The sequence below is a fragment of the Brachionichthys hirsutus genome, unplaced genomic scaffold (assembly GCF_040956055.1).
Source record: "Brachionichthys hirsutus isolate HB-005 unplaced genomic scaffold, CSIRO-AGI_Bhir_v1 contig_1439, whole genome shotgun sequence".
Classification (NCBI taxonomy): Eukaryota; Metazoa; Chordata; class Actinopteri; order Lophiiformes; family Brachionichthyidae; genus Brachionichthys; species Brachionichthys hirsutus.
Genome location: NW_027180550.1, coordinates 56,405 through 73,268, shown reverse-complemented (window position 1 = coordinate 73,268; position 16,864 = coordinate 56,405). Strand labels below are relative to the sequence as shown.

The 16,864-nt window shown below is 45.4% G+C and overlaps 1 protein-coding gene across 1 annotated transcript; it reads left to right on the top strand.

Annotated features, from left to right (window-relative positions):
- Positions 1 to 1,550: 1,550 nt before the first annotated feature.
- LOC137915921 (cyclic AMP-dependent transcription factor ATF-1-like) lies at positions 1,551 to 5,474 on the top strand. Its single transcript, XM_068759043.1, has 7 exons — positions 1,551 to 1,596; positions 2,718 to 2,840; positions 3,159 to 3,256; positions 3,345 to 3,478; positions 3,762 to 3,944; positions 4,314 to 4,467; positions 4,748 to 5,474. Exons 2-7 carry the CDS (start codon positions 2,718 to 2,720, stop codon positions 4,890 to 4,892), a joined length of 837 nt encoding a protein of 278 aa, XP_068615144.1. The 5' UTR covers positions 1,551 to 1,596; the 3' UTR covers positions 4,893 to 5,474.
- The last annotated feature ends 11,390 nt before the right edge of the window (positions 5,475 to 16,864 follow it).

The following is a 16,864-nucleotide window of genomic DNA, read 5'->3' as shown; positions in this document are numbered from 1 at the left end:
ACTTCATATCACATCTGCAGAACGTCCACAACGCCAAGCACAAGAAGAGACCAGCCTGAAGCATATCTCATTTCCATGTATAAGTGGGGTGGGGGGGGGGGCATGTATGGGATTGAACACAGGGATCGACCAGGTGCAGTCTGTACTTAATATACTTACACATACAAACAGAATAGGAATGGCTGACCTTACAAGGGGGGCGAGCGACGACCGGTGTGCATCTCCCTGCTTTGCTGCAAAGTTTTACGTGGTTTTTCACTCTTACACTATGCAAACCTAATGACAGTGCGATTTAATTATAAACCTTTTGCACAGTCTGGTGGAATGCACACGATGCTCGTGCATTTTTGTAACTACTAAAACAGAGGAGTGGTTAACTTTCAATAGTAGTGTACTTAAGGCTGTGTTAATGTCGCTGGTGTTTTTCTATCAATATTTTGCGAACGCACTCTTTTTGCGTTTTACATTATTTGGCGAATTCTAACCCGCAACATGAGCGCGTAATCCACTAATGAATATTAACGTTTCAAGTCGTACAGTTATGAAATCACGGTGGCAATACCCCTTTCCAATCTCCTCATTTGTTTTATATTTTGGTTTGTTGTACATTGTTTTATACTTTATGTAAAAGTCATATGGAATAAAAACAGCATTTAACCACTTCTAGTGTCCTTATACTTGGATAATGTGGAAATGGTGATTTAAATGGATCTCGTTGTTCGTACTCCTTCGATTATTACAAAACTTGCATCTTCATTGTGTTTATATATCTATTGTCGAGTCATGATAGTCGGAATGACAAAGAAAAGCTCCCCAATTCAAAGTAGCATTAAACGGTTTCTCTGCCAGCTAAATTCAAGACTTATGAAATTGATTTGAACCATTCCGGTTAGACCACAGACATTTGTCACACTCACACCGATGCACAATTAGTGTATCGCCCATCTTTCTTTCTCTTTTGCGTAGTCTTGTCACGCTTCATGGCCTCCTACACACTGATTCCATCTCTTCTAGCCACAAACATAAGATGTGTCCACATTTGCAATCTCCAGTCTTACTGATTCATTTAAATTATCCACAAACATTTTTTTCCGGGCAGAATTTTCCATCAAAAGCCTCCGTGGCAGACCTGGTTTCATATCTTTTTTTCAATCACCTAGAATTTTTTTTATCGATTCAATTTATTTCTTGTCAGAATATAAAATGTTGCTCCCATCAGTTTTGGGGCATCTGTGCTATTCTTCTTCTTCTTTATTTTTTTCTTCCCGCTGCCTTTTTCGAATTTATCGAACTGCATTTTTCGGTAACTCCAGCAGTGGAACAGAAGAAACGTCACGTTGCTCGTGCGTTCAACCAATCACAACGCCCACAGAAATGGTTACGTAATGCATCGTCGCCATGCAGCACCGCCCACTTCCTTTGAGAGAGAGAGAAAAAAAAATGTTTTTGTTTTTTTTTTGTTTTTTTTTGCTGACATCCTTGTATTTTTAGCTGCTAGCCGTTGATGCTAGGTAACTTTTTCTAGCTATTTCTTATGTGTAAAGTGCATACAGGAAGTCCGCATTGTGAAGGAGAGCAGCTAAAAGGTCCGGAAAGGTAAAGGGCCGCTGATATTCAGGCCGCCCGCTGCGCTGCGGAGGCTAAGGGCGGCTGTTGCTTCAACTCGAAGGGAAGGCGCTGCTAGCTGCTAGCTGCTAGCTGCTAGCTTAATGGCCGTTCCGCTGACGTCTACTGACGCGCTAACCTGCGTGTCAGTGACAGCCAGACATTATTTACTCGCGGACACAAAAGCTCGTCTATCTCGAGAAGCAGAGTGACAGAACGAGGCTCCCTGCGTAGTTCCCGAACAGTTCCCAAAAAACAGTTCAATTAAACCTGCTAACGCGCGTTTCATTGAACGTTAGCTACCATTAACTAGCAATGGTAACATTACTGACGTCCGGGCTGTGGCTTACAGTACCGGGACTGTTATTTACCATTTTCCGCTGCACATGTTTGTCTAAGATGGCGCTGCCTGCGTTCGAAGATAAACTTAATTAATATAATGAGCAGGGCGGAAAGATGACAGACTGTCGGGCCTAGCTCCGACCATTAACTGGACCAGAGAGGAAGTGAACTTTTGCTCAACTTCAACTCACGATCGTGACTTTTTTTTGCACAAGCGGCTGTTATTATAGAAGCTGCCATGTGTCATATATAGAGTAAAAACAAACAAACGTGTTCATAAACATGATATGACGAGATAACGCAGCGCGCAGGCCGCAGCGGGGGTCTTATTACGGGCAGGTAACCCGATTTAAAACGCTATTATTGATTGATCTGTGCCCAGTTACTATGGAAGGCGTGCAGCAGGGCAGCCATGGTAACCAGGAGCAATACCATTAATAAAATAGATGATCATCTTTTCAGTAGTAGTATGACTAGAATCATTGTTGACATATTAACTTTGAGCAAGGCACCTCATCCCTCTGCATATGATTAGACCTGGTTTATTGATTAGATCTGGTTTATTTAGATGTTAGTTGTTTTAACAGGAATGTACATAACATGGGACAAACCCATAATTCGGATCTCCTTCATTGATTTTAATGATTGAAAGCTTCGGTGTCTAAAATAACTTTTCTTTCGCTCGGTATTATAAAGCATCAGATGATCTGTAATTTGGATAAATTGATCAGATTATTAGAAATATTTTGTCTTGTGTTTGTATTTTGCAGATGTCTCTGGGGGGTTCTTCTCTTGCTGTTGTGCAGCTGCCCGGGGGTCAGTTTCAGGTTCAAGGAGTGATACAATCTGCACAGTCGTCAGTCATTCAGTCCCTCCAGATGCAGAGCGCACAGGTGAGGCCGTCAAAGGTCATTAATGTCCATCCATCCGTATCCACAAAACAACTTTAAATAAAACATCATACATGCTTTTTTAGGAGCCACACAGCTACATATCTCATAATTACTTTCTTCATTTAACTTTTGTTTTTAATTTTTAGGCATATTTATCCTTTTTCGAGTATTATATCATTCCGCTATTATTCTGTGACAATAAATGACAATTTTCTACATTCAATAATCTATTAAATTTAATTTTAGAAACTGTCAAACAATATGCCTTTCATCTAAATTACTCATATGCACCTAATTAATCCAACCCCATCTTTGAAGGCCCCAGATACAGATAGTGAAAACTCTCAGGACTCATCAGACAGTGAAATTATGGCCCAAAGGACCAGAGAAATACTGGCAAGACGGCCGTCGTACAGGTAAAGAAAACTTCGTACAGGAACAACACCAAAGCAGGGTTCTAAGAGTACTAACTCAAGCGACCCTCCTGCTCTTCTCACCTCGTAGAAAAATTCTAAATGAACTTTCATCGGAAGAACTGACACATATTGAGGGAAAGGGTAACAACCTGACTTCTGCAGGATTGACGGGTGTTACAGTTCCGACAACCCCCATCTACCAGACCAGCAGCGGCCAGTACGGTATGAACTTCCCCTTCCTTTAGTGCTCCAAAACGTATGCGCATGTTGATGTGATGAGAAAAGGATCTATCTATCTAAAAATATGTTAAATATTATGTATATATAATAAGTGGCTTTGATCAAAGTGAAAAATGGCCCCAAAAAAAAAATCATTTTCGTTTGTTTTTTAACACAAAAATGGAATTTTCTGTAAAGGATGCAAACCTAGCCACCTTAAATCTTACATGTGTAACTGTACTTTACCCCATTTTGGTGCAGTCTACCGTTTTCCATGTCATTCTAGTTACTATAGCTCCTAATGGACGGCTCCAGCTCGCAACTCCAGCGTCTGAGGGTATTCAGGGTCTGCAGGCTGCCACCATGGCCAACTCCGGTGGGGGCCAGCAAAGCACCGCCGTCCTTCAGTATGCCCACACCCCCGACGGACAACAGATTCTTGTGCCTAGCAACCAAGTTGTTGTACAAGGTGAGCAATGTACAGTGTATATTATATATACATATACGTACGAGTATAATTAGTTCCTGGGTCGAGTTTGTAACTCAAATTGCTCGTTTTTTGGGAAATGTGTACCCTGGAGGGAAGATTTGGAGGTTCACTGGAAAAATGACATGAATCCAGGATTTTATTTCTATGAATGCTATTATGTTGAGAACATACACTGCTATATCCTGCCTGTGATTGGCCTGCTACGACATTCCTCATGCAGTCAGTTATTTAAGCGGAAAGGCAGAATAGGGGAGGTTACGGCGTTGCCATAGTAGAATTCAGGCATTCTCTGGTCATATTTATGCACTCTGAGTGACCTCTAGTTTGTCTTGTCCATCTTTCTGTCAGGTGTGGGAGGAGAGCTGCAGACATACCAGATCCGCACTGCTTCAGCATCCGTCTCCCTGCCTCAGACCGTTGTTATGTCCTCTCCTGTTGGACAATCTCAGGGCAAGACTAATGATCCGACAGTGAAGAGGGAAATCAGGCTGGCCAAAAACAGGTAATTGTGCAGGAAAAACAGAAACGTGAAGAAAATAAAACAGTATTTATCTACAATGCGACCCCATTTTATTACTTATTAGTCAATCCTTGGAGAGCGGGTTGAAAGGCGCTGTTTTAATACTTTAAAGTTAAATCGTGCCACCACACACGCCTCCGGGTCCCGGAGAAATGGCAGCTTATCGCCCATCAGCTCTGTATCTGTCCCAGACGTAATGCATGGCGTGAAGAGAATTCTCTATCGAGGCATTTGAACTATTACACACCCTTTTCCCTTTCAGAGAGGCAGCCCGTGAATGTCGACGGAAGAAAAAGGAATATGTTAAATGCCTGGAAAATCGCGTAGCTGTCCTGGAAAACCAAAACAAGACCCTGATTGAAGAACTGAAAACGTTAAAGGATCTTTATTGTGTGAAAACAGGATAAACTGCTTGAGTAGCGTACGGAGGAGCACAATTCAGCCGCCTCAACATGAACTGGGTTTCTGGGAACACTCAGATTCAGGCTGAGGTCCTCCGTTATTTTATTTTTTGGACTCTGAAAGTGACTTGAGATGGCAGTAAGATATTCTTGACATGAAAAAATAAATTGGCCATTATCCATCTGCTGTTATTTTTAATTGTTGATGCTATAACATTTATAGTTGTGTAGATTTTTAATACAGGGAGGTTTGGAATTATGAGCTTTAAAAATGAGTCTCAGTTACTAAATGTGTCCCTTCCCTTCCCTTTGTTTTTTAAATTGCTGTTGCTCTTGGAGGTATTTTTAATATTCAAACAGCGTCTATAAACTTTTTACTGTATAATTGCTAAACAGAAATAATTATTTTGTATTCAGTGAACTAGTAATTCCCTTCATTTCCTTACAAGATGTTACAATTGTCATTCCTTTTTTATGCAATGGAATATAAAGGGCAACAGCAACAATGATAGTGGGTGTGGTTTGTTTGTACTTGGACAATCGGGGAGGGGTCCAGGTAATATTTATTATGTACATCTTGGAAAGGGGGGGGGGGCAGTGGAATGTTGTTGATTCTGTAAGTAAATAAATATATTTTCACTCAGTAAATGCAGTGTCGTTGTCACCTTTTTGTTTCACCACGAATACAAATGTTAGAATATCTATCGATCGCATTTTCTGGGTGTACGCGAAGGTAAAGTAATCGAAAAGTTTTGGGAAAACTTTATCGTATAGTTTGAACAAGCCGACGGCTTTGAGCGAATGAAGCGGCGCGCAAAGCGCGTTCACGACGAGAGCGCAACATCTCATAGGAAACGACATTTCTCTGAGACACGCGCACGCGCATTCCCGTAGAACACCAGAACTCACAAATCCGGTTGGAATTTACAAAATACAACCGGATTTACCGGATTTATTTTGTTACCCTAACCCTCCTTCCTCTGAGGCTGCTTTAAGGGGGGCGTGTCCCGGAAGTGGGCGCCAGCTGCTAGTGATCAGTGATTGGGTCGTTTGTTTGGTTATTGATTGAGTGATCTATTTGCTTGTTTCCTCATCCAGAGTGAGTCTCTGTCTTTTCATTGTATCGTCTGACCCTAATGAAAATGAAAATGAGTAACTCCACATGCTATGAAGAATTCATTTTCTTAAAACTTGCATCAGGGGGCATCATGGTGGCACAGAGGGTAGTGCTGTTGCCTCAGAACAAGAAAGTTCCGGGTTCGGTTCCTTTCTGTCTGGAGCTTGTTGGTTCTCCCCGTGTCTCTGGATTCTCTGGCTTCCTCCCAAATTCATGCTATTTAGCTGAATTGGTCGCACCGAACTCTCCGTGTGAACGTGCGTGGTTGTTTGGTTTTCATGTGACCCCACGATGAGCTGGCGTCTCATCCTGGGTGTACCCATGAACAACATGAAACATGTAGCTATTAATAATAAGTAGGCTTGACAGCCAAATGTCCTGCTCTAAGTTATTCTGGTAGAAAGCGTGGCGTCTTCTTTACTACCCGGAAGGCCGTTTACGCAACGGAAGCCCAGGTGGCAGGAATGTGCTGCTGCAGGCAAAGCCGGCCACGAGCAGAACATTGCTGGCGCACGGTTCCGTCCGCTTTGCATTACGCGCTGCTATAATGGTTTATTCCGGGCAAGAACCGCTGGCGAGTCGCCGGAGGCCATCGCCGAGTCAGAAATCACGTTTAAGCAAAGGAATGAAAATCTGTTCGAGAGCGTGGCTCTGGGCGCGGACCGGCCGGTTGTGGTTGAGCGTGTGTTCCTCCATAAATGTTCCCGCGCCGCGGCGCATGCGATCGTTTCATTAGGAGAGAATTATAAAACGGATTAGTGCTTAACAGAGCAACATCAACATGCAGTACGCTCTGGAAAGGGCAGCGCAGTGGAGCAGTGGGTAGTGCTGTTGCTGGACACAAAGAAGGTCCCGGGTTCCATTCCGCCTGGTGCCTTTCTGTCCAGGGTTTGCATCTTCTGCCCGTGTCTGCGTGGGTTCTCTACAGGTTCTCCAGCTTTCTGCCACGAACAAAAACACTTTAGGCGAAAAGGATTTAAGAAAATTCTCGTAGATGTGAGCGTGAGTGTTTGTCTCTGTGTGTCCCTCAGACGAACCGCCGACTTCTCCCAGTGCCAAACCTCTCCCCCCCCCCCCAGTATCGTCAGCTGGGACAGGCTCCAGCAGAACACGTGCACGACCCACATCTGGGCTCAGCGACTGAAGTCGAGAGGATTTCCATCGTCTCGTCTTCAGCGTGAGTGAAGTACGCGGTTCGTCTCTTTAATGTTTTCCTCGAGTCATACTGGACATTCTGGACAGTTTAAAGTTCTCATTCTTCAAAGTTTTTTTCCATGTTTTTTTACTTTCTTATTGTGAATTTTATTAAGGACAAAGTATATTGTGTTGTAGTCATTTCTGGTGAGGACTTCGGGAAGATTAATGGCCATCAAATTGGCAACTAATGCCTTAATAAAACAAATAGCCGTCCGTGGGGACTGATGTGGATACCTGGAGCTCTGCTTGTGTGTGAACTCCGCTACACATAGCTCTGGGAGCCAGATGTTCCTCGTGCTGTGACAATACTACCTTCAGGAGGAAGGTGAGGAGAGGGTCACAAGGCTCCCAATGATTAGCTCACAGGCCATCTGGATCAATTTATCCTGTCAGTGGACATGAGTGCGTTCACCCGGCAGCAAGAAGGAAATGCTTTTCATTCGCCCTTGTTTGGCTCAGGCTCGTCCGAGTGGATCGTTTTGTCCTTTTTAGGAGCCGCTGCTCTTGACTTGAAGCACAAATCTTTTTCATTTCAGAAGCTTTGAAGTCGAGGGATGATATGTGGATGCTAAGCAGAGCATGTACAGCCCCCTCTGTCTGCTTTTGGTGAGAGTCTGACCTTTGAGCCTCACGGAAGCAGTTGTGACAGTTGAAAAACCACGACACCTAGTGGCTGAACCTTAAACTGCAAGATCAGACTGTGAAGTGAGACGGGCAGTGTGTCGTCCATCCAAATACAAGTATACAATATACAAGGTGTGTATTTGCACCGTATTCTTCATTGAAATTACTTTGTGACGTCTTTAAATCTCACTTTTGTTTTTTTTATCTGTCTTCTTTACTAAAGTAAGGACATCATGACAGTTTTAGGAAATATAATTAAACGTTATTTTTATAAAACAAGTTCAACCGTCGCTTTAATGGTAAAGAATGTTGGAAAGAGAAGTTTAAGGACAAGGTTGAGAGAAATTAGTGATTTGACATGAGAATAAATACAGAGAGAGTGAAAGGACAAAGGAGGACTGAACACTGATCCTGTCTCAGTAAAGGAATGTCTTGCATGTCCAGATCAATCTCCAGGTACCAAGTGATTAATCAGGACAGATTAGCCCCACCCAGATACGGACCCCACCCAACAGCTGCCTGTGGACTGCTGACTGTAAAAGCGGGTGAGTTCAGCTGGGATAAGAATCGAGCGCAGTGTGAGAGAGTCTGCGGTAAAAAGGAGATGAATGAAATAGAGGAGCATCAGTTCAAGAGAAGACGACAATCCAGGAGATGCTGAAGAGGGAGAGGAAGAGGAGGCGAAGCTTTGGTGACTCGGTGATATGTTACGCTGCTATTCTCTCTCTCTCTCTCTCTCATGTAACGGTGTGTCCCCGACACAGAGGAGCGTTTGGGGCTCCCTGATTCCCACGCCGGGCAGCAGGCTGGCTTTGTTTTAGATACCAGTCTCCCCAAACACCATTAAGCTGATAGTTAACCACTAACTGCTGTCTCGCCATTGACCTCATGGGTCCAATGAAAACATCTTTCTTGTGCAGCAGAGAGAAAACCTCGAGCTCTTACGAGATGCCGCGGTACAACGCGTTGTTGCCTAGCAGCAGGGAGAATGGGACGTGGGCTCTTCAGATCGCAGAGTGCAGTCTGTGTGGCGTAATCAACGCGGAGAAACATTTACGCTGCCGAAAACACGAACGGCGGTTTATTTCAATGCTTCCACCGTTGAGCAGCTGTCGAACCCAACGCCAACGTGCATGGAGTCATGAGGCCTGTGACGTGTTCATAGGCGTTCCAGTGAAGTCCCGAGGTACGACGATAGTTAAATGTCCTAAAATGACCTTTCATTTTTTCCTTCTTCCCATTGCTCTAGAATTCTACAAAACAAGACCATGAAATTAGTAGAACATCCTCGTTGTGAAAAACGAAACAAAGAGAAGGCAAACGTTCTGGGCCAAAGTCTCAAGATTCCCACATTCTCATGGCCGAGCTTGCAGTTGCCCCCCCCCTCTCTGGCTGGACTGCTGTTTTGAATTCAACACCTGCTTCCTCCACTGGACGAGCACCCAGCAGCGGCGAGTTGAGGTCAGGGCCTCTCAGTGGGGACACTCAAAGAAACACACGAGGACCCTGTGGAGGCGAGCCGGAACATGGACAGTGGGTCTAACGTGCAGCGTCAGTAAAAGTCATGAAAATACTCAACACTCTGAAACCTGGGCTGCAAGCGTCGGAAGTATTCGGTGCATGCGTCGCATTCATAGTGTTACTCCCTCAGTCATCATTTGAAGAAATTCCTTCAATATAATCAAATTAGTGAGCAAAATAAAAAAAGGATTTTGAGTTGAACTAAAAAAAACAATCTCATTAAAGAAGTAATCTCAAAAGTTATTTTGCAGACAAATTCTTAGTTGAGTCGAGTAAATTGTCTTTTGTTGAAAGATCTATCTGCCCCTTCTTCTCACCACAACTTTGTATCATCATAAAAGGGATTTATGTCACTAACACATACATTAAATTCATCATTACTATGAAGGACAAAGAACCTCCATAGAATAAAATGCAGCCTTTTATGCGTTTACATGTGGAACTGAAACAACGAGGAGTCGTTGTGCATTAGATGTAAATGTTACCGCCGTCATTATTTCTATGTGCTACATTAAAATAAGTCGCCTCATTATAAAAGAACAAAGCTGTTAAAGTCCGACAGATGGGAAGCAAATGAACACGGTGGAGGCGTTTCTGTCCTGTTTTTAATTCACCTTAAACATGGAGCATGGTATGGAGAATTTGATGAACAGATGGGTTTAATTACAAACATTTGGGAGCAATAAAAGCCATAATTTATCACCTTAGTAACAATGAAAGACAAGCGCACACGTGGAAGCATTCAGAATCCTACGGATTATACCAGAATGTCCATGAATTCACATATTTTCCTCACTCGAGACCTTTATTGTCTCTTTGGCACCACACAGAGTGACAAGCTACTCAAAACAGCGCCTTAGATCCGTTCGTACTCGACCCGGGAATACCTCGCCTGTGCTGCAGACAGACGGGGACGGGGGGGGGATGCCCGGACAGGAGCCCTTCTGTTTGTGGAAAGAACCACCAAACGTCTGAATCCCAAGGCCGGGCCTCTAGGGCTGGACAGGAAATGATGTCAAAGTTAGATGCTGATGCTGATAAGGTTGCCCTTCTTGGCCAAGTGAAACTAGAAATGGATAATCATCTTCCCTGCTTTCATCTTACCCGATCAAAACGTTCCTGAGTCATGTGAGATGCATGTTTGGGTGTCGGCCGAGAGCCGGGTGACCTCGATCAATTATTATTGCTGAGTGCGCTGAGTAAAATAACCCACAGCTCGCAAAAGTTAATGGATGTGGACTCGGTGAGAAAATAACTCAAGTAGTGGATCCAAGAAGTGCAGCGGGGGCGGGGGGGGGGGGGGTGAGCATTTTGTTGTGTGTCCGTCCGCTCATGGTGAGTCACACCTATGCTGTTGTGTCTAAGTGAATGCAGGAGGTGATGGTTTTCGGTAAATCACCGAAGGGGTCCTGTTCGCTTGCTGCAGGGGTCTCGCACTCACGCGAAAGGAATTAGGCAAGGAGGGAGGGACGAGTAAGAGTAAGCCCCCTGCTGTGTTTGTGTGTGAGCGCACGGAATGTATCCGTTCATGTCTGGCTTCACACACCTCGATGGGATTGATTCCATGGGAATGTTTATACTGTTACTTGATGAACCCTTGTGGGCGTGTGCTCAAAACCGGCGTCCGTCCCCGTGCACATCATGCCTGCTGTGAAGTTTACTCACCTGACTCAGAGGAGAGAGCAGCCCCCCCCCCTCCACCGTGCGACGTTTAGATCTCCAGCTCATCTGGTTTGAATGAAAGACGGATCAGAACTGAATGGCGGGCCGCCGCCGCCGCCCACTTTCATCCGTTTCTGCTGGGCAGACAGGCAGGATTAGTCTGGACCTTGACAATGAGCAAAACAAAAGCAAACACAGACCGTCTTTCTTTCCCATGAATCTGTGTCACAGGACGGAGCGCGACCGATACAAAGGCAGAATCAATATTATTGGTTGATTTGAGCTCAGAATGCCGGGAAATAAGACAGAATAATAAACGTCCAGAGATGAGTTTGAGGTCATTTACAGAAAGTTCTGCAATGAGCTCCGACAACTTTATTATTTACAGTTTCTTTTTTTCTTTTTTACAGAATTGAGCTGTTTTGCTGCACCAAATAAAATGTTTGTTGTAACTTCCGGATGAGGCCCCTGTGGAAAGTGCTGATAAGCTAACTGAGCAGGAACTTCCCCAAATCACAGATCCAAGTAGCAACGAGAAAGTTTTCATCCATAGATCAACAGAAACAGAAGGGGGTTAGCAGACAGCTAAAAACGGAGCTAATGCGAAGGGCCGAGTGAAAATGAACAATTATTCCAATTTCTATTTCAAGGTGACTTCAGTTGATTTGTTGTGAATAAAACTACCGGTACATGCAGTCTGCACCAGCTCTTGGTGCCCGTTTGAAACTCAAAGTATTTCTGTCCTGTAATGAGAATGTAAGGAGGTCTGAAAAACAACAAACATGTCACGCACGTTACCCTGAAAGAGAAATTAGCATGGATTTCTCTCTGTGGCAGAAAAGCATGTTAGGAATGTTCGACAGACTGCAGTTTCTGGGAAACCACAAACCCAGAGAGGCGGAGGCTTCCGTTCCGTTTCCGTTTTCACCTGCTGAAAAAAGCCAGAAGAAACTTGTGATTAAAAACGAATCTGGTTTGTGTGTGATGTGCCGCTGATGGAAATATGAATGGGCTGCCTGGCATTTGGATGAGCATGTCTGCGCCACCTCGCTCACGCCGGTCCTCTCATCCGTGGACGACTTCACCTCTCGCTGCTGCAGCTCTCCCCGTCTGTACGTCCTCCAGATCCAGATGCAAAGCCGAGGTCAGTGGGGGCACCGCCGCGTTCCCGGGGACTGAGCCGTGGGTATGACGGCACCATTTGGAGGCCTGCTGTTGGGTTGAGACCTCTGTAGGGAAGCCCCCCCCCCCCCCCCCCCCCTCTGCTGTCTCCCTTTGATGCCAATCAAAGACTGGGCAGTCTGCCGGCAGACATGAGAGAGACATGAGGAAGACAGTGGAAATCTATAAGGGACAAGAAAGAGAGAGAGAGAGACTGACGGAGTCTTCTAAAAGCTTCCAGTGATTAAAATAGAAAGAAAGAGGCCAGAACGAGGGGCTCTCTGAAGTCATGAGTGTGTGTGTGTGTGTGTGTGTGTGTGTGTGTGTGATCGGGTTTGTTTTTCTGTATGTGAATGGCAGATTACACAGGAATGTACGCATTGTTTCAAGCAGCAACACACTACCAGCGTCAGCGCAGGTCTCACCGGCTGCTTTTGCTTTTGCTTTTGTGCATCCATTTTGTGTCTTTTGTTTCACTCGTTTGCATTAGAGCCAGTGTGAGAGCAGAGAAACTCTGAAAAGCCTGGAGGGGGATTTCCTTGGAAAGGAAAAGCTTTTTCTCCTCCTCCTCTCCTTCTCCTTCCCCCATCTCCCTCTCCCTCTCCCTTTCTCTATCTCTCTCTCTCTCTCTCTCTCAACCCAAACATTCAGACCAGACAGAGCCAAGGAGAAGTGAAAGAGCTTTGTGATCAACAGGCAGCCTCACAACTTGTTGCTTTCTCACAGGAGCGTGGAAAGTCTCAGAAGAATGGAGATGACTTCGGCGGCTTCTCGGCCGAGGCAACTCGCTTCTGTAGCTGATGCACTCGACATGGCAAGTCTCTCAGCTCGGGATCCAGGGAGGCTGTCTGGACCGGATCACCAGGACCAGGAATGAACAAGCTTTCCGTCTAAGAGAGGAGAAACTCCTGCAGAAGCACGATGGTAACATTCCTGAGTCCTTCCTGCTCGTTGCTGCTCTCTGCTTCAGGAGTTGTGCTCCACTGACCCACTGAACAGGGCGGTTTGTCTGCTCTGGATGTGGCATTGTGTTTCTCTCTGTGGCTTTGTCAGTCGTGTGGGAATGAATTTTAAGAATCCAAACACATAAATTTAGACACTAATGCATTTTTCCCTTTTCTATTATTCAGTTGCATGATTTTCTATGTTTTTGTTCTCACACACACACACACGCACACACACACACACACACACACACACACACACACACACACACGCACACACACACACACACACACACACTTGTATGAGTGTTGAGTGTTCCGGGTTATAAATTATTTGACTGCTTTGCATGTGCATGTAATAGAAGTGTCCAGTTCAGTGCTCGAAGTTCAAACAAGCTGGCTTATGTTGAAACATTTTCATCACATTAATGAACAAATGAGCCACAAGATGTGAACTTCTTCCACATGAATGATGGGTTTGTGGGAGGATGCGGCTCCTTTGAACCGAGGTTTACTGGATGCTGCTCCTACGGGAATCACAGATGAGCATGAAATAAGAGCTCAACCATATTGATGAATATGAATATGCATTGTGTTCGGCCAACTGAAACATGTCCATTCAGTCTACGCCCGTATTCACGCTTCTATTATCAGTGTATCTTTCTACGCTTTATTGGAAACAGTCAGATCCATAAACCGGATCCAAGTGTTTCAGATAAGAACAGGAAGTCAGGGCGTTTGAAATTCAAACCGTCGGGATTACAACCATGCATGATTCTGCATCTAAGGTCCAGGATTACAATGCCATGTTGGACCTGCTTCTAACTACAGTAAACACCCCCCCCCCCGACTTGCCAGTGTGGACTGTGTTTGCATATCGTCTGTGTGCAGAAGGCATCAAGAGTCCTTTATTTGCCTGCAAGGTCAAGAGCCTTTCCCGTTCGTTGGGCAGCAAACATGGTGCAGATTCTATGAGCCTTTCAAAGACGCAGAGCGACTGTGAGAGTTGATCTTGGGTTTCAGGTGTAGTCTAGTCTAGTCTTGTCAAAACATGTTTAGTTTGTGTGTCGCAGGTTTTTCTGTGATTTATAGGAAAAGGTCATGTTTTGTCTGCTGGACACGCTCGCTTGAACAAACGCGGGATGCTCACCAGGGACTTCTGGGATCACATCTCATCTTTATGCTTCCTGCCCACCGCGTCGCCGGCTGTGACATCATCTGGGCAGGCAGGGAACAGCAGATATTGGCTCTGTGGAGCCGCAGGAATCGAATGATCTCAAAATGATATCCGAAGTATTTCACCTTTTCATTCGTTATTAATTCATTCCAGTGTTTCATTCATCAAGTCAAAGCGCTGATAACAGCCAGAACCGTGTCTTCGGTGTGTTTATTAGCTGTGCAGCACAGAAGCGGGTGCAGAATGAGCAGCAAGATTGTGGTGTCGGTGGTGTGAGAGCAAATGTCTGAGCAGCTGTGGGTCATCGTGTAGGTCAGTTATCAGCTCGCATCGCCTCGAGACACACGCTTGTCTTTCCCCTCCAGACTGGGCTGAGAGTTTTTAACTGTGCTGGAGAGCTGGAGGAGGCTGTGTGTGTGTGTGTGTGTGTGTGTGCCACTTTTGGATTTGACTGTACGGTTTTTAGCTTTTGAGGAAACTTTCTATATTCATGATATTTAACATTCAACTATTATTAAGCCGCACTCGTCCCTGTGGGAAAGCCGGGTTCACGTACCTGCCGATAGTCCCATCAGGCATTGGGTAATCCAGACTAGAATGGAAGCATTGTCCCAGAGCTCAGTGATTCAAATCTTATATTTCATAATATTGAGTGTGCAGCTGGGAGGCAGAGAGAGAGAGAGCGAGAGAGAGAGAGGCACATGGTTTTATTTATCATTGCTCATCCTTCGGTTCGGATTGGATTAATGAGTAACTTGTGGAAACCTCAACCCGGTTTAAATGGCCTCACAAACGCAGCTCGACTTCTTCCCAACAGGAGCCGTTGACCGTTCGGCGTTCTGTTGCACTCGCTGGGCTTTCTTACGGCTTCTGAGGAGTGTTTGGACTTTTATGTTCCTTTCGGGGATTTAATCCAGCCTGGCTGGACGGAGCCCTCTGGATTACGTACACAAAGACAACACGCTGTTCAAACGGAGACGCTGGGCGTTTGAAGAGGGGAGGGAACTGAGAGATGAGGGTAGCAGCCTTGTGATTGTGACATCACTAAGACTTGATCAAGATTAGCCAATCGTCAACTTCTCGCCTTTTGTTGTTGTTGTTTTGTGGTTAAATTAGCCATAAACAACCCACAATCTGCACATAGACATGATTGACTTTACTCACACTCAGTTTTTCCCTTGATGAATGGCTAAAGCGTTCCTTTGTTACCCCCCCCCCCCCCCCCTGCTGTGGTTGAGTTGTTGGTCTGTCATCAGAGACTCTGTCCATACATGCAGAAATCAGGAAGCCTCTGGGATTTACCGGCAGCTATTGACTGAGCTGACACTTCTGTTTAAACTCTGACGTTTGCCTGGGGGGTGGGATGCCAGACCGCGTTACGATGATCAGGTTGTCAAAAATAGATAAATGTGATGACCGGTCAAGGTGTAGCCGTCTGGTCAGCTTACCTGAGCCCGTTTCACTGACGGCACAGATGCACACTTTGCTTTACACATCTCGACAGCTTCTTGCTTATAGGCTCAAATCTGGGTCCCGACTTTATTTGGTCAAAGCCCAAGGCAATACAAAGACAGCTGCAATTATCAGCTTAACTCTCACTACTGCTTAAACCTGCCGGGGGGGCTGAAAGCTGGACGAGACAAAGCAGGAGTGAATCTTTACAACAACTGCCTATTGTCCACACCAGCACGTCAAACAATGATCTTTGCTGGAGAGATTTTCAAGAGACTGCACCGGAAGAAAGCGAGCAGCGAGGGAATCTCCTCGTGCTGAATGCGGAGGCGGCCGTGGAACGGGCTCGTCAGCCGGACATTGTTCACGCTGCTCTCTCTCGACAGGTCGAGATAAAAGTTCAGGACTTAAGCCCGACTGGGTGCTCCTCACTGGCTGCCTGGGAGGAAGTACCAAAAAAAACAGGCAGCAACTGCGTGCCAGCCAACCAGACATAAACACAACAACGCAAAGACAGGAGAGCAGATACTGGGTGACTGTCTGTGGGTTCTCAAATGGTGCTGGACAGATCGCTGGGAAACGGGCAGCGCTGGTGGTGCAGAGCGAGTGGCTTGTAGCAACAGGGTAACCGTTGTACCCGCACTACCCTGGACAAGGAAAAAAAACCTTAACCATTAGGAATACTAAATACCGGCTGGTGCTTGGTTTGTAACCGCACGGCTATCTAAATCACTATTTCTAATGGTTTACAACCTCTTCCACTTTACACCCCCCCCCCCCCCCCCCAAACAAACAGTTTCACTCACACACAGCCACCGTTTGTTGTGTAATTGCTGGGTTTTATTTTTTATTTAAGAAAGCAGCATTTTCTGGGACTAAAGGTTTGTCCGAGGAAACAGAGGAACTCTCGACGCCGGCTGCTTAGCCTCACTTCATCCGACTGAACTGCTCAGCAGCGCTTTGTAAAATCTCAAGAGGCTCTGACTCATGAGTATCACTTGTCCCGCCACCCACAGAGAAGCGCTTCGTTCGGTGGGGGGGGGGGGGCTTTTTACCTTATTTGTTTTCAGAGGTTTGCCGTCCAATCATTTCATGGAAGCATCAATAAAAATATGCAAGCTTT

Bases quoted from the DNA above. Each gene is read 5' to 3' on its own strand.
- LOC137915921 (XM_068759043.1), top strand. From the start codon at position 2,718: ATGTCTCTGGGGGGTTCTTCTCTTGCTGTTGTGCAGCTGCCCGGGGGT. The intron at 3,257-3,344 runs GTAAAGAAAACT...CTCACCTCGTAG, and splicing joins GCAAGACGGCCGTCGTACAG to AAAAATTCTAAATGAACTTT. The intron at 3,945-4,313 runs GTGAGCAATGTA...TCTTTCTGTCAG, and splicing joins CAACCAAGTTGTTGTACAAG to GTGTGGGAGGAGAGCTGCAG.